The 18,077-nt window shown below is 38.4% G+C and overlaps 1 protein-coding gene across 1 annotated transcript in view; it reads right to left on the minus strand.

The window, feature by feature from the left end:
- The window catches only part of SGCZ (sarcoglycan zeta), a 675,263-nt gene that overhangs the window by 24,007 nt on the left and 633,179 nt on the right, over window positions 1-18,077 (minus strand). The window contains exon 5 of the mRNA XM_028526929.2: window positions 10,738-10,860. Within this exon, the coding sequence (XP_028382730.2) occupies window positions 10,738-10,860 (123 nt within the window). The remainder of the gene's footprint in view (window positions 1-10,737; window positions 10,861-18,077) is intronic.

Here is an 18,077-nt window from a genome sequence, read left to right on the forward strand (position 1 = left end):
GTACTTCCAGTATCCCATTGCCTATAGAAGTCAAGACTAAATTCCTTGGTAAGACTTAACCTCATAGCAGTTCTCTGCACCGTGTGCTTAAGTGACAATAAGCCTCTTACAGATTGAAATGTTTAAGGATTGTCTTGAGTATTACTTCTTCCTGGCATACTTCTCACCTCTCCTCCCCTTTGATAGGAACTCTATTCATTCTTGAGGATCTGATTCCAGACTTTTCTCTCTGTGAAGCATATTGTGCATCCTTACTGCAGTTTCTTCCTCTGTTCAGCTTTCCCAGCTCTGCAAAAATGGCCATTAGAGCATTTATCACAATATAATAGGATAAAGCTTTAAACTCATGCCTAGTAAATATGAGTTCCTCGAACTCAAGGATTTTGTCTTAACCAATTTTATAGACTTAGTACCACTCTTGGATTCTGATAGTTGAGGATCAATAAATAAAAACAGAAAGAATGGGAATGAAAGAATAAAAGTAGAATAAATTTATCATTATTCTGTTTTATAATTTGTATGTAAAATGTGCTGCTTCTGTTTCCTAGCATATTTCTTTGTCTAATACTTTAACACAAATCAACTTAATATCCTGGGGTGATGATATGAAGTTATTGAAACTTTTATTATAAACCTAGCCAATGTTAGTTTTTCTAGTAAAATAGGGAAACAGTGTTGTTAAATTGTTTTTATTTTTCTGATGAAAAAACCACCATGTTGTTCATTTGTGAACAATGTTGTGAATGTTCAAATGTTGTGAACAACATTTCAGAATTCAAAGAAAGATAATGAAAAAGATACTTGGTGATCATATGGAATATGCAATAGAATAAATCTATTTTCTTCAAGATGAAGAATATTTCAAAAATACATCATTTGTAACTAATAAAGAACATTAGACTTAAATTTATCGGTATTAGAAATGATGCAGAGTCCCTTGTTGCTTATATTTTTAACTTTCAAGTAGCTTGTATCTTACTAACATTTATGTCTCAGTTTTTTAGGGGCAAAAGTAGGTTGACAGTTGTAATACAAGACAATCATTAATAAATAATAATACAAGAATAAACATACAAATATGTTTTGTGTATTCATACCCGCAAACCTACTTCTGTCCCAGCACTGTATAATGAGTAAATACACTGGCAGTTGAAAGGCTATTCCTATCAACTAGTTTTAAAGACCAAAACAACCAGGATAATTACCAAACAATAATTCACTTGATTTCTCAGTTATAAACTTTAAAGAGGCCGTGCAATGAAACACAAGTTATTCATCAAGTCGGTATGGGTTTTGTATGTGTATGTGGGGAAAGTAGCGATGTTAAAAGATGTAGGATAAATAAAAAACTGATGGTATAAATGCGTGTTATACTTAATACACAAGGACGGGCAACATTTATATTATAATTACATTATCCTGAAACATCTTCCTTCCCAGTTTTCTATGCATGTTGTGAGATTAATACCTCATGTCCAGAGCCATGATCAGAATCAATATATTTTATTTTCTGAATAAAATGGACACATTTCCTCAGCTCACATCCGAGTTCAGCCACAGGTGTGGTGCACAGCCCACTCCTGGGCACGCATAGTCGGTAAGCCCCACTGTTTAAGAGTGCACTGAGCCCTGCTTCCTGCTTCTCAGAGCCCCAGGAGGCAGGCTCAGGACACGCAGCACCCAAGAATTACCCCAAAATACCTTGCTAGGGAGTTAACACCCCAAGGCTACCTTCAACCGAGGGGGCAAGGAGCTGATGAACAAATGATGAAAGGTCACCCGTTTCATGCCTTTCAGCTGGACAGTTATGAAAAGCATTTTGGAAAATCTTTTTCGGGTTGGCCACATTTTGAAAAGAAAAATGCTTTGCCCTAATTTCAAGTCATTTGTATAGTCTTCTCTCATATATAATGTCACCGAATCTTAGTGAACCTTGTGAGGAGATCAGAAGCTACCAGATGAAGAGACCGATAACACTGCTCCTTCTACCACCTCCTAGAGATCATGACAATCACAGCTAACATTTATCGAACATTTAAACTCTTCAGCCACATATTAAGCACTGAAAAACAATGACAAATAATATGATACTCACAGTAAAACTCTGACAGCAATTTAAAAAACATCCCCATTTTACAGTGGATGAAATGAAAGCAAAGAGGGAATATATAAGTTGTTCAAAGGTATTCAGCATTTAGATGATCCATAGTTAGAAAAAGTTAAGCTAATTATGCTCTGAGCACAAATTTGCTCATTCCTAGTTCCATTTTTCTTCTTCTACCACATCTGTATTCAAGAAATTATGAAACTTGTGCTCAGTGTTCCAATTGTTCAGTGTCTCTCAGTTTAGTGGGTAAAAATGATGAAATTGATTGTCACTTAGTGCAGTAGCAGAATAGTTCTGTGCCTTGTCTTGCCCCAACCCCCAGAACCACATCCTAATCTCTGAAATCTATAAATATGTTACCTTCAGGCAAATAAGAATTTAGATGACAAATGGAAGGGTGCTACAGATTACTTTAAAAGAGGGAAATTATCCCAGATGATCCAGGAGGGTTCAAAATAATCACAAGGGTCATTACAAATGAAAGAGGGAGGCAAAGAGGGAGAACCAGAGACACGACAGCACGAGAGAGCCTTGGCCCCCTATGGCGGGCTCCGAAGATGAGGTTGAGGAAGCAGAAGCCAAGGAGTGTCCTGGCCTCTGGAAGGTGAAAAGGGCAAGAAAACGGGTTCTCCTAGGAAAGAACACAGCCCCGCAAGCACTTTGAGTTTAGCTCAGTGAGAACCTTTCCAAACTTCCAACTTCTGGAACTCTACATGATCAATTTGTGTTGTCTTAAACCACTAAGTTTGTGGTAATTACCATAACAACAGAAATTAGTTCAACCACTCAGTAACCAGAAAATGTAGGCAAGCCATTCAAATTTGGGATGTCCTTTTCCTTTCTCCCCTGTATCTCTGACCTTCCCTGCCTGTCTTTATAGTGAAATGAGAGATGGCCCCGTTATCATTTATGTGAGCACAGACTCCACCCACTTATGCAAAGCATGCTCACAAAAACTCCACAGGTAAAATTAGAAATAAAATGTATTTTGACATACTCTAGTAAGATCATTTTGAAGACAAAGGTCAGCCTGATGAATGAATTTAAAACTAAAATTTGTTCTTCCTTAAATTTCAATTGGCCTTTAAAATTGCAGACCAAGATTATATTACTGTTTTCCAAAGTGATTATAACATCAATCATTTATCTCAATCTTTCCCTTGATGTCACTTGGAACATCCTAAGTTTTCAATTTACCTAGCTACATGAAGACAGAGAGGTTACTCCAGGAGCTCTCTGTACTGTAGTTGAGAAAGCCAGATAAATAGCATTTAAATGCACTCATTCCTCTTCACCTCTAACTTTTTCTGACCTACTAAATAAATCTGCTTGAAATAATGTCTAGCTACCAAATAAATCAGATTCCAGGGGCTCTACTTCGTGTTATAGAAAATCTTATTTAGGATTTGAATGTATTATATACACATGCATGTATCAACACAGATAAAGTAGAAATGAGACTGGACTGTAGTGAGGAAATACAGATTAATTTCCTGGAAGGAAGGAAGGAAGGAAGGAAGGAAGGAAGGAAGGAAGGAAGTTTTCTGTTTATCTGCCATCAGCCTCTTGGATCATCCGTCTGCATCTATAATTGGAGTTCTTTGACCCAGAAATGAAGATGCAAATGCTCAACTGGTTTCTGCCCTCAACACAATACAACACAATTATTTGTTTTGAACTTAGTTTCACAGAGACTTTTATCTACCCATCTCTGAAATATTGTCTCCATCTCCAAATTCACCCCAGTCATTAATCTTCTGGACTTGATGTTTCTTTGTGATTTCCTTGGTATTTTGCTGTCAAAGCTCCTCTATTGATTTTGACTTGATTCCTTTCATTCAGCTCTAGACATTTGTGAGTTGCCTGAAAGTAATTTTCCACTTTCATTCTCTAGAACTCAATTCTCGACATCAAGCATTCAGAATTATAAAGGGAAGGAAAACTCAGTGAGTTGGCTGATCTAACTAGGGTGTGTACGTCAAAAGGAATAAAAAAGTGCAAGAGGAAACCGTTTAAGAATCCTGATACCGGAAGTGAGGTTTCAGTTTGATGAAGGTGACAATAGGGAGTAAAGAGATTGTTTTTATTTTTTTTGAATGACATGATAGCAATGATTTTCAGAAAGAAGTATGTCAAAATTAACTGCGCAGGAATCTTCTCCAATAGGTAAAATAAGGTAAGGGAGATCGCTGTGGATTGAAGAAAAGTGCAAATTTAAGGGACATTTTGAAGACTATTGTTGTCTAATTGATAATATATTAAAACTGTTTTTCTTTCTTTCCCTTCGAAGTCACTTACTCAGTTTCTATATTATTAAATCACTTCCTGTGGCAGGAAATGGTTCATTTTCTTGTTTAATTCATTCTTCCTTTATTAATAGAAGCCCTCACCCTAAGTTTTAACCACCGTTTAGAACTAGCATTTCTCAGCTATCCTTGCAGGCACACACAAGCACACGACTAAGCTTTGGTCAGTGTATCAGTGGTGAGTTCTATTTCCAGGTTGCCATATTCTAAGAAAAGTCCTTTCTTCTGCTTCCTCCTTTCCTCACTTCTTCAGGGCTGCAGTGCAGAGATGAAGGCCTGTGACCACCTCAGACCGATGGCAAGGGGCAGCAACCCGAGCTGAAGGGTTTTGGGTTTGGAAGGTTTAAGGAGCCTGTGTCACTGGATGTGTCATTGTAGCTGCCTGTGTCTGAACTTTAATATGAGAGAAAAATAAAATTTATATTGTTTGCACTCCTGTATTTTGAGAAAATAGCTAGTATTACTTACCCATCTTCTATCCTTTTTGACATTTTCTCAAGAGCTCTTAAATATCTAGTAAAGTGTACAATTTTCCATTGGTAATATTGAATATATAATTTCCACATCATGTATTTTCAACTCTCTTATTTGGTTTCTTCCCTTATCTGTTGTGCAATTCTTTTATTTCCCTTTATAACTATTTATCTTAAAAATATCAAACAAATAAGGAGAATATTAATGGGATTTAAAATTATGATATGGTAGTATTTATTACATGTCAAATTTGTGCTAAGATTGTTCCTAAGTGATTTTCACATATATATTTTACCTTCACCAAAATCCTCTGTGGTATTTCCTCTAATGTCCCTTGAAGAAGACCAAATAGGCTTAGAGAGATTCGATAATTTCTAAAGTATGGCAGGCAGCAAATGACCCCCCTCAGCCCTCACCACCAACCCACCCTGGAGACTGAGAATGTGCTACATGACAAAAGGGATTTCACATTTGTAATTGGGGTTACTAATCAGTTGACCTTAAAATAGGGAGATTATCCTGGATTATCCAAGTATCCGGGTAAAGTAATAAGGCAATGTAACCATAAGCTACTAAAAGCAGATAACCTCTCCCCAGCTGTTGGCAATAGGAGAGGATATGGGAGAGATTTGAATAACGATACAGACTCAACCCAATGTTCCTGGAGGCAGGACATTAGAAAGCAGGAATACAGGTCGCCCCCAGGAAAAAATGCCAGCCAGCTCCTGGCCGATAGCCAGCCAGCAAGCAAAGAAACTGCACGTACTTTCAGTACACCATATTCTGTAAGTGGTACATTTTTGGAACTTCATCATGATATATAAGAAATCAGACAATGCATTTACACAATGGCAGGATAAATGATATCTTCGAGATATATTAGGGATTTAAGGCCCACAGCTATAGGGAAAATTTTAAACATCAGTGGAAAATTTTAAAACCACTGCACAGAGACATTATGTCAACATGCCACATTCTTTTTTAAAGGGGCTGTCCTCTTTTAAGACACTTTTCACATGTTTATTACAACATTATATTTTCAAGTCTTGTTTTAATAAAAGTGGGAAACACTTAAATAATAGCTTTAAGAAATAAGTCAGGGAGAGGCGAGTCAGTAAGGTCTAGTTCATAATTTATACACTTCCAAACCTGCCGATCAGTTTTTACCTGGGGATTTGTGGGGAAGATAGAGAGGTCCTAATCTTTAGTGTCTCCCAAATCTTTATCCTCAGTAAGTTTAAAAAGTGACTGGAAAACTAGTCGAGGGAGCTGAGTGATTTACTCTAGTGTATGAACTTGAAATGCCACCCTAGAGTAAATTAATGATCGCACAGTCCCTTCCTTGGCACCTGGTCTAGTCACATTTCTCCAGGTGGCATTTGGGCCAAGGAGCTGCATCCCGATGGCTGAGTGTTGCTGCGTGCATTCTTGGCATTCGGACAGGTGCGAGGAACAATGGCCCCACACAGTAGGACGCTTGATTTCAAAGCTGACCAGTTCACAGTGTGCCAGTTTAACAGACAAGAACAAGGATGTGGAAGCCTAATAAAAAAAACAAGCCAGAAAATATTGATTTAAACCCCGAAACATGGTGTTTAATTTAAAAGACAGCTCTTCAGAAAATCCTTTCTTCTGCTGTCAAGCGAGCATTAGAACTTGTCTCTCTTTCCAATCACTCAGTGAGAACGGTGACACGGGAGCCATGCGCTTGGTTTTCGAGCAAACACGGGGGCACGGGGTGGATGCATGTTGGGATTCATTATTCTTTCTGATTGCCAGTTCTAATTTCTAATGCCTCAGAAAATAGATATATCCTTTCTCCTCCTACACTTAGCTCCTTTTCCCTTTTCTATCAAAGGAAGAAAAGGAGAGGTTTGAGTCCAACTAATAGCTTTTAATTTAAAGTTAAGCTATTGTACGGGGAGGGCTACAGTCTGTCACTTTGTCAAGTCAAGTGACTTACATATGCACTTTGTTTTCTAAGTGAATATGTTACTTGGGGCACAAATGAAAGTGTAAATTTCGGTTGACTGATCTGCCTGAAAGCACTAAATTTAAAAGTCTTCTGAGCGTACAGGTTTCTATCTTTATTTGTTTACTCAGTCTCAAAGGATATCTTTAAGTCATATCATTGGCCAGTATTAGGGGATACAAAATGCAAATAAAGTTTGCAAGTATGCATACGTGCACTAACCTGTAAAACTCCCATATCTCCAATAATACAGAGAGGGGGCATGGTAGGGTCAAGGAAGTGTATTCAAATTAAGATTTAAGTAAGCAAATGAGCAAGTCATGTAATATTGAGAGTAAAAAATTCAAGCATGCAATTGCTCGTCACAGTGATGGGAGCCGGAGGGGTGGTGGTGTTCTGGTGACCACCTGCCATCCTGCTTCCATCCTCCCCAACACCAGGGGGATTCACACGCATCGGGTGAAGTCCTGCTACTTTTTAGGAAGGGTAAATGTTAAGTATCCTGAGCAATACTAAGTCAATAAATAATTTCAGTCAGAAGTGGTTTTGCCCCAGGTGTGTAGACGCACGTCACGTACATGCACCCACTCTGTCACCCTGAAAGAGGAGAACAAAAGGCCATTGTTCGAGAAGGCCAAAGCTAGGAAGAATCTGTTTCAATTCCTATGCATATTCCTTAAATAGAAAAAATGCGTGTCACGAATTTGAAATTCTAGGATAAATCTCACACAGATCTCTTGTCACAGGCAACTTTGAAGTCTTGTCAGCACCGCTAGCTGATCATTAATACATGAAGCGCCCTGGAATCACTGCTTCTCTGTAGTGCCAGTGTCAAACGCCCCAAGCACCGCTTTAAAGTATACGCGGGTTACTGATCAGTCCCCGCTCTCCTAAGTCACATGCTACGTTATGCCCAATTTTCTCCTCTAAGCATGGAAAATTCTAAATTATATTTGCCTTTGATATTTTTGTTTTTCTTTATTGTAGAAGTCTCTTGGGAAGGAACAGAGCTACTACAAAGTTAATATGCAACATTCTGGTAAAGGAGGAAGGGCCTAGCAGAGCCTTGAGGGAGAGTGTGTATGGGCGCGTGTTTGCATCAGCGAGGAAAGGGAATGTGATGCAATCCTGTGGGGCGGGAGTCCCCACGGGACAATGTTCCCTGACTTGGCACGCATTTGTTAACGATGCGATACCACTTGTATAGGGACACAGGTTGAAGCCAGGTTATTTGTCACGGTCACTCTCATTCTTCTGTCCTAAGTGCTATGCTTCAACCCCTTATAAAAATGTGCTGGAATTCAGCAATGATATGGCCTCAAAATTATATTATTTTACTATTTTGGATCTTCTGGAATCACACGGATTTCCAACTATTCTGAGATAGTTGGAAAATATAGATCAGTCAAGAGTACATGAAAAATTATCTCAAAGCTATATGTCTTTTCTGAATAGAGAAAGGAAAAAAGAGAGCCAGAGTGAGACTCAATGTATTTATCCACTTCTACACACGTGTATACATATATACCATGCATGTGTCACACACACATTCACATGTACAAAGAGGGGGAGAGAGAGGGGGAACATTAACAAGTTAGCAGAGATGGCTGCCTTAAGGCAGTTAACTGAAAAGCCGAAAAACAGATGTTTTAGGGGGCACAGTCTCCTCTGACTTCACAGCCCAAATGAGCAGCCAGGATACCAAGAAGAAGTTGAGTGCCCACTCAACTCAAATTAAAAACAAAAAACAAAACAAAAACTACTTAATGTGTCTAGCTTTGTGAAGATAGCACTTCACTGCAATTGCTGTAGGTCAAGGTGATATAAAGACCAGGGAAAGCTAAAATTCCATGCTGACAGCTGAATGCTGTCAAGAGCTCTGAAACTTTCCTTTGCTTATGGATACAAGTGCCCCATGAAAATATCTGAATCTTGATCAAATAATTTGGGAGTAATTGCATAATATACTAGATCAGGGTGTCAAACTCATTTTCACCTGGGGCCACATCACCCTCACGGTTGCCTTCAAAGGGCCGAATGTAATTTCAACTCCTTAACAGTTAAGGAGTAGTTACATTTATACAGTCCTAAAAGTATTTTGGCCATTTGAAGGCTACTGCAAGGGTGCTGTGGCCCCCAGTGAAAATGAGTTTGACACCTCTGTCCTAAATGCCATCTCATGATTATGTTGGTAGCAAAAGCTGATAACCGTTAGATACTACCAAGGTTCAAAGACTGTTAAATATTGAAATCATATCTGCCCAATCCTCCTGAGTGCATCCCCACCACATCCCCCACTTTTCCACCAACCTGCAACTCACACGTTAGCACAGAGGGCCCTGAAGTCAATGTCCTTTCTGATCTGTCTGTGTTCTATGACAACCATAATCCTCGTGCTTTTTTTGTTCCCCCAATCTCAGGATTTAGGAAGGTCAATCTGGTAAATTTTTGCTTCCCATGATGCCTTCTTTCCTGACCTTTCCAAGGAGTTTTAAGAAAAAAAAAGAGAAATGAAGCACGTCAGCAGCCATGGTGACTACCCCCAAACACCAACCTGATGCCACAGGTTCTGGCTGTGCAGCAGGACATAATAAGGTAGGAGCACGGAGTGGTCAGTGGGGATGGTGGTGGTGGGTTGTGGCCGAGCCCAGGGATGCCCGATGAGGGTCCCCATCCAACAACCCTTGTTCAATGCCATGGCTACTTAATAATGCATCTGTTCTGAAATCCACTTGGGCATTCATGTCTGGAACATTGGCAATATTAATTTTATCTTTATTAATAAGAATAAAGAGCTAACTTTTACAATGTCTTCATTATGTGTAGAAAACATTCTAAACATACACATGAGTGCATAGGTATCTAGGTGTGCACACAGGTGTGCACATGCACACTGATGTGATTGAACACTAAATTTATCGTTATCATCAAGATAAAGGAAAGAAACTTGGAGGCAAAGAAAATGGATTTAAAATATTTTTTGAAGTAGAGGTGGGATTCATGGAGAGCAGAGGCCAGTTACCCTGCTAACTCTTCTGTGTGGCCCAGAGAACTCACTTGGACCTAAACAGACATGACAGATATCCCAAGAGCCGTTTCCAAACCCAGCTCTGGGGAGCACTGAGTCACACATATTTCATCTTTTCTCTTTTTTGAAATAGTGTGGGTCTTTTTGGCTGCTTTAAAAATATTTCAATAAAACATGTATTGCTGTTGTGAATCAAATAATTCAATAGAAGTTATGCTTGCAATTGTCTTTATAAAATTCTTCCCCACTCCCAATCATGCCTTTAACTTTCTATTTTGTTTTTGTCCTTGCTTTTTAATTTCAGTTGTTGATTGACTTATGACCCTAATATTAGAATGGCTTTAATAACTTCTAAATAATAGGTGATTAGCACTTTTTCTTGATTTATATATTTTGAAGATAAGTATGAGCCCCAAAGAACAAGAATTTAGTATACTTATAACCTTTTCCCCTACTTCATTTTAGAGTTGATGTTTACATTTTAGTTTTCTTTTGCCTATCTTTTAAATAGTATCTCTAAATTTTATTTGTTGGTCACCTTTAGATAGCTTTCCTTAGTGTCTGGTCTGCACTTTATTGCCCACCATTCATACCCACTGTCCTGCCCCGCCTCTCCCCGAGACTCACACCTTTACTTATACATAAGGGCTACGGTTCACATTGACTTCAGCATCCACAATCAGGGCCTTCTTGTTGAAGGCGGTTGGATAACCAACTGTTGTGACACCGTGATAGAATGCGAGACTCCATTTTAGACATGGGGATCACACATCTTATAAAGTGGCTTTTTTTCCCCAGTTGTAATTCGTTCAAGGAGGAAACACTGTTCCAAGACCTCAGGTTACAGTACCTGTGACTTTCAGCTTCTCAGCCCCGATGGTAATCTCATCTTCATCTGCAGAAAACAGCACCCTGCCGTCTTCACTCGCCCTCACTTCGAACCTTTTACATTGAGCTTCCACAGCGTCAGCGCCTAGGGTCAGAGGAAAGGTTTAAAAATGAAACTGGTAGGCAGGAAACCATTAATATGTACTTTTTAGAAAGATAAGAGAAATATGCTTATGTTATTTAGCTTATCTCTGCAGTACATTTTGCCCCTGAATTAATATTTTTAATTGTTATACTTTTCAGTAGATGAATTTGGCAACATAGTGCTGTGCTAGGATGGTTGGGCATCTTGATGCCTGACACTAAAAATGTTTGTGGGTTTAGCCAGTTCAAAACTCTGTGTACACACGAGGAGACACAATGTCTCCTTTGTTCTTGGTTGCAGCCTGAAGATGGGGCGTTCAACCTGGCACCTGTTGCATCCCAATAAACACTTGTGGACTGAACGACTCTTAGGTTTTCTCTCTATGAGCAGACAATAATGCCCATCCTGCCACATCACGAGGTACTTATAATGCGTTATTCAGGTGTGAACCTTTAGTTGCTCTGCATTTAGAGAAATTAAATATAGTCTAACATTGACATTTGTTCATCCTTTACTATCAGTGAACATGAATCCATTTCACAATCTTGCAAACATACACATATATGTGTATGTATATATACATGTATACATATATGCATATGTTTGTACACATATATAGATATATATTTGTATTTTAGTGCTCCCCAATGTGTCTTGTAATCAATAATTTTCCTGATGTATCAAAATATAATATTAATATAATTACAACATAGAATTAAAATCTATTTCTAATTTATTGGATAGTTTTGTATATTAATATACTCATCAATTACAAAGCCTGCTCCATATTAGGAAAACATAATAATTTGTGAATTTGGAGGGCTTCAGTAAAAAGGTCAAACAGGTTAGGGGGTGAGGAGCTGTTATTTCCATAACATTTATTTCTTTTCACGGGTGGATCTGTATCTTTCTTTCACGTTCCCATTTCTATCATCCTTCCTCTGCTATCCACCTACATCAGAAACACTCGTGCAATACAATCTGGCCCAGTCAGAGACTGAGGCACATCACGCTTCATGCACAGTTCTTTTCATTTATTTTTGCATATGTTATAAACTTAATGTTTGTGTCTGCTCAAAATTCAAATGTTAAATTTTAACCTCCATTCCAATGATGTTAGGGGGTTGGGCCGTTAGAAGGTAATTAGGTCACCAGGGTGGAGCCCTTGCGAATGGGCCTAGTGCTCTCACAGAAGGACAAACATAAGCTCCTTCCCCCTCTCTCTCTCTCTCTCTCTCTCTCTCTCTGCAATCCACCAAGTGAGGACGCCGCAATGAGAAGCTGGCTGTCTGTGAGCCAGTAGGGCTGGATATGTTGGCACCTTGATATTGGACTTCCAGCCTCCAGAACTGTGAGAAACACATTTCTGTTGCCTAAGTCACCCAGTCTATGGCATTTTGTGGTAGCAACCTGAACTAAGAACTGTACTGTCACTGTTTGTTAAATATATGACCGTCTAGAATTGAAAACATGAGATCTCTGTATTCCAAAATATCCTCCAAATTTAAAATTGTGCCTAGTTTCTAGTGAGCACTTAGTGGAAACATGTCAGGCCATTACATTCTAGACTTGAGCTCTCTTTCCCTTTCCTTAGTCCTCACTCCCACCTCGGCCCTCCTGCCAGTCCCAGCCCACTGGCTTTGGGCTCCAGTAACGCGCAGCCTGCCACCATCGGAACTCCTGAGGGGCACTTAGCAAGGTGAAGAAGCTCGTTCCAAACCCTGGTAACATGCGGGGTAATTCTCTGAAAAGAAGGTGTATGTTTTTCTTCTATTCTGAACTATATACATGTTCTCAGGTCAACACACAATGTTGGAAAAGCAGCTGAGATAATGTTAAGTAAGATAAAAACTCATTAACCTCATGGTCTGTCATGTTTAAAACAGCATGAATTACATTTTAAAATCAGTTTTTTTAAAGCAAAGAACTTCCCTCTTGGAGTTTGATGACAATATTGGAAAAACCAGGAAAGACCCATTGTCCTTGGTAACAGTTACTACACACGGTCTTGCAAAAGTTATCTCAGCAGTCTGTATTCAGTTGAGTGTTTTCTTCTAATTATGGTCTCATTCTGCTATATTGTTTTTTTAATCTTTTAACCTAGTAATACAACTGGATGGTGTTCAAAAAACTGCTTGGGGCTGATGTGTTGATAAATGTGAATTCTGAGTTTTGAGGCCTCGGAGAACTCAGGCATAAATTAAATCTGAATTGCCTGGAAGATATTGTAGTTATTGTACCCATAAAACCTTAACGTATATATTATGTTGCTTCCTTCAAATACACTTTGTTATTGGGTGGATTGATCTGCACAGTATACCACTGACTTTAATGATATGGAGTAAACTAGATCGCTATACACTACATGCATATACACTACCTGCATACACAAACAATATATACGCACACTAGCAAAGCCTTTCTTGGACCAATACTTACGTCATCATATAGCAGATAATTTATTAACATAAAAGTGTTACATCATGTGTCCTAAACTATTATTGTTTGTATATGGAAAGGTGAGTTGAAATCTTAATTTACTGAATTTAAATAAGTGAAGCAAATAAGAAAATGCACTTAGAGTAGAAGAGATGCTTCTAGGTCAGAAATAAATGCATGCAGAATTACTTAATTAAAGTATATGGAAAGTTATTACTGCAGCCTACACTTTATTCAACATATTAGTTTAATTACAGAAGGAAAAATTGCAAGCAATTAGCAGTGCATTGATAGTAAATAAGCACTTTAAATTAAAAAATAATTTTGAACATATTGTGCTTCTGTACATCACTTTCCTTTTCTGCAAATGGAAAAGTGTAAATATATGTAATTGAGCATATATTTCATTGCTGTCAATATTCCTGTTTCAAGTTAGGATATTAGGCTATATGAAACTAAATTAATTATATCCTAACATGGTGGGTGTTGCTATTCTGCATTATATTTTCCTGGCATCACATGTTCTGTAGGCTGGGCCTGCTCAGGGTCTCCTGGTACAGAGGGGAGGTAACGTTCAGTTTAATTGTATCGCAGCCCGGGAGGCCTCCACATTGCCAGACAGCCATATACCTGGTGATTCTGGGTGAGTTCTATGCTTCATTAGTCATCCTAAACACCAACTTGTGAACTAAAATACCGAAACTGAATGTTTCCTTGGGTGTATCTCTGAGGAAATGAATGCCAACAACTTCAACATCAAACAAGCAGTTAGGGTTAGAACAAGTGAGAGCTGGCAGGAAAAAGAGAGAAAATACGTAACCAAAATAATAGGTTCCGTGAAAGGACTGAAGAGTTTAGTACATACCCCAATATTTTCTCTAGTTCATTGCTAATTTAATGTTTTATATATCCTTCAAAAGGAAGCATACCACAATAATAACTAAATAATTTCTTGTTCTCCTCAGAGACTGTCCCATTGCCTCTTTAACCCGTCTACACTTCTATAGGTCATACTCGGTAGCCAGAGGCAAGTTTTTGATGACAAGGAGAGCGACTCTAATAATTTATCTACTGCCTGCATTTTCTGTGTACATTAAACTAGTCAAACACATGAACTGGAAAATTTTCTTCAATAAAAATCTCCAAAGGAGCTAAAAACGATATACCACCACAAGCCTTTTGGTATGATTTAGTACTGATGTAAAGGAAACAAGGCAAAGATCAAAATGAGTCTGTCTGATTATCCCTAGTGTGTTTTCCTTAAGCATATCATGATGTATTTTTGTGTGTGTATAACTCCAATTTTATAGCTTTCAGTACTTTCCAGGTCTTGAAAAAGAGTATTATTAAATGATTAGAAATCTCCATGAGAAAAACGAAAACAAAATTCAATACACTCAATTAAATTCCATGTTTTGAAATCTCGGGTTTAGGATTATCCTGAGCCAACAGACAAAACAAAGTCTGAAACAAAGGAAGAAGCTGCTTTCATGAAATATAAGCGCTGGGCTTCCTTTCGCTCTGTGTGCATCATGGAAGAGTTGCATGTGGCGTGCACTCTGATTGTACTCGGCGGGGGGGGAAGAGAAGCAGACGGAGGGAGGAGTAGGCAGGGCCAGGCCGGAGGGCCTGCCTGGAATTTGCAATTCTCATAGGGTCCTGCCAGAGATCAATTTTCCCCCACTCCCCCCAAAGCACATGGGCGTGCATTCACACACACACACACACACACACACACACACATACAATCTTCTGCTTTCAAAGTGCAGGAGAAGGCACTCTTCCTCCAGCAGGAAAGGGAGCTACAGGAACCCTGAGGTTGCATTCTCCATCCTATCCCGACCTGAGGCTTCCATCCCATGTCTACTCCAATGCAAAATAATTCTGCAATAAAAGTGTGTTTGTTAACTGAAATGAATTTCATTTCTTTATATCATTTGTGCTTTTGTGCCTTATCTTTCATTCCCTCACCCATTTATGCTACCCCTACGCTTGCATACAATTCCTACCAGAGAGCACGAGTGTTCCTGCAGCTCCTCATCTTTGCAAACACTCAGTGTTTTCAGACTTTGTAATTTTTTCCAATCTGAGTGTGTAAGCGCTATGCCACTATAGTTTTGATTTACAATTCCTTGATTACTGTTGGAATAAACATTTTTTTTATGCCACTGCTCTTCAATCTTCCTGACAACAGACTCCTCACAGTCAGCCCCTGGGGCTGGTGGGGCTGGCTCTCCCTCTACAAGTGGTCCATTTCCTATCTTGGAGTAGTGTCATTCTCTCTGACCAAAGCAATTATTTCATGCAAAAACACATGACAAACACTCTGCTGATTTTTGCTTTATGTTTTGAAAGTGGCACCATCTTCTCTTTAGATCACAGACACTGATCGTGATATAAACTTGAGGCTTTTAAGTCTAGCTCCCACGTGGAAAAAGTCTGCCTGAGAATTCAGCCAATCATCAAGAAAGGAACAGAAAGAGAAGAGCAGAGAGACACTCCTGAATAATTGCTTAACCAACTGGATGCAGTCAGAGACAAGCTAATCTTATCCCTGGACTTACCAATTATATGAATCAATAAGTTACTTACTACACTCATGTTGAATAGTTCATACATTTGGATTTGGCTTTCTTTTAGTTGCAGTTTTTACTCTTTCTTTTCTTCTTTGTGTTTTTATGCATGCATTCATTCTAATATACGTTGTACACATTTCCTCTAAATAATATGTAATATAACTTGTTTAGTGTGGTAGTTTAACTTGCTGATGTATTCAACTAATAATGCAATCTCGTGGGTACCAATTAATTTTAAGTTCCCTGCCAGATACCACAATTATATTCTTTTCTATTTTTAAAAGCATATTTCTCTGACAATTAATTTATCATTTGAAGATTATACTGAAATTCATCTTCACAGTCCATGCATTTACTTTTTCAATGTCAGAGAACTCACATAGAAGCCATTCTAGAGAACTGCGCTCTTGGCCACCTTACCTCCCTACGGAGGAACTCAATATTTTTACTTGCACTACCTTTTGCTCTGCAATAATAATATTTAAGGTGCTCTTATGAACATTTAGAATTTACACAGAAATTGTTTCATAGTTCCTCTTAATAACAGTCAGCCTTATTGTCTTGCCTATGAACTTCAGCAAGATGGTATTTAAATGAAATGGTATCAATAATTACATTTTAAATATAAATGGGCAAACACTAAGTACCACAATGAAGTTTGCACAATATTGCCCACAGGCAGCGATCACGGTGTAGATTCCAATCATAAGGGGGAGTGGCAGTCCTCAACGAGACTCAGAGGACCGATGCCACCCAATGGAGACCTTCTTGAGAGACACAACTCCAGTGCGATGGCACGTTTGTTAATATTTAGACATAAGTGTTCTGTTTTGTTGACGGGAACATTGACTTTCAGAAGAATTTTAACTTTCATGCATGTAAATCAATAAATTTTTCTTCCACAATTTTTGACATACAGTACACCCAGGGACACCTTCTCCACACAAGATCAGATAACTCTTCTAATATAAGTACTTTTCATTATTCACTTCAAATTTCAAATAAAATCATTATATTACTCCACAGTCAATTTATTGTTTTACCGTTTAAAGATGTAGAGGTTTAACTCTTGCTACGAAACTGTCAAATAATTAAGTTAATGTCATTTATTTAGTCATTCCACCTCTCTTGTCCCCACTAATTTGGAAGGATGTATTCATCTTATATTGAATTACTGTAGACACATGGTAACTTTCTTAGCCTTCTATCCTGTTCTTTTTATTGCTTTTGACTTTAAAAAAAATTCCAAATTGTGTTAGTTAACATGTCTGTAATATTTGATGCTACACATATTAAAATTCTCTTGGCTTTTCATTAAATTATATTATTTTGGAAATATTTTACCCATTAATATTTTCATTTGAACTATTTTATATCTGTAGGTTAATTTGGGGAAAACCTGATTATTTTAATAAGATGTATATTCTAGAGTTCAAACTTTTTAATGCATATTTTCAATAAATAACAATGTAAAACAATACGATTAATAGGCATTACTCACTATTCATTTTTATGTTCCTATAAAACGTTCACATCTAGAATAGATGATTGCTACCAGAATTAATCAGCTGTTGGAATGTCAGAAAACTAAGAGAGAACAAATATAAAATCTTAATGTCCTGCCAGTGATTGGTTAAAGGGCCAGATGCTGTGGGTAATTTAATTGTGCTTATCGCCCAGCGGCAGTCCTGTGAATGTCATGACACGTGAAAGCACCTGCCCACGCCGATAAATCAAGTGATAACACGTAATAACCTTAAAGTGCTAGAAGTAAATGTTACTTTGAGTGATCACCATCCCATACAAATTACAGTATGTCTGAATAAATCTTTACTGGTGGTTTTCCCATTAAGGCAGTGATACTACTATTATGAATAATATTAGCAGCCAGCACATCCGTAATGCCTGATATGCACTAAGACCATCTCTTACATCAACTCACTTAATGACCAGAATAATCCAACAAGGCAAGTAGTGTCATTACGCCCATGTCACCGTTAGGAAACTCAGATACAGAGAGGTTAACTTGCTCGAATCACACAGGCTGGTAAATGCTTGCATGAGAATAAACCCACGGAGCCCGCCTGGGTCCAGAGCCCCTGCCCTTCACTCAGAGCCTTTTCTGCTTCTCGGACACTGTGAACTGACGCTGAGCTCCCAGCAGCAGGTGGGTCCCTGAGATCCTCCCAGCAGGGCAAACTG

Source organism: Phyllostomus discolor, chromosome 11, assembly GCF_004126475.2.
Source record: "Phyllostomus discolor isolate MPI-MPIP mPhyDis1 chromosome 11, mPhyDis1.pri.v3, whole genome shotgun sequence".
In the NCBI taxonomy this organism is placed as follows: domain Eukaryota; kingdom Metazoa; phylum Chordata; class Mammalia; order Chiroptera; family Phyllostomidae; genus Phyllostomus; species Phyllostomus discolor.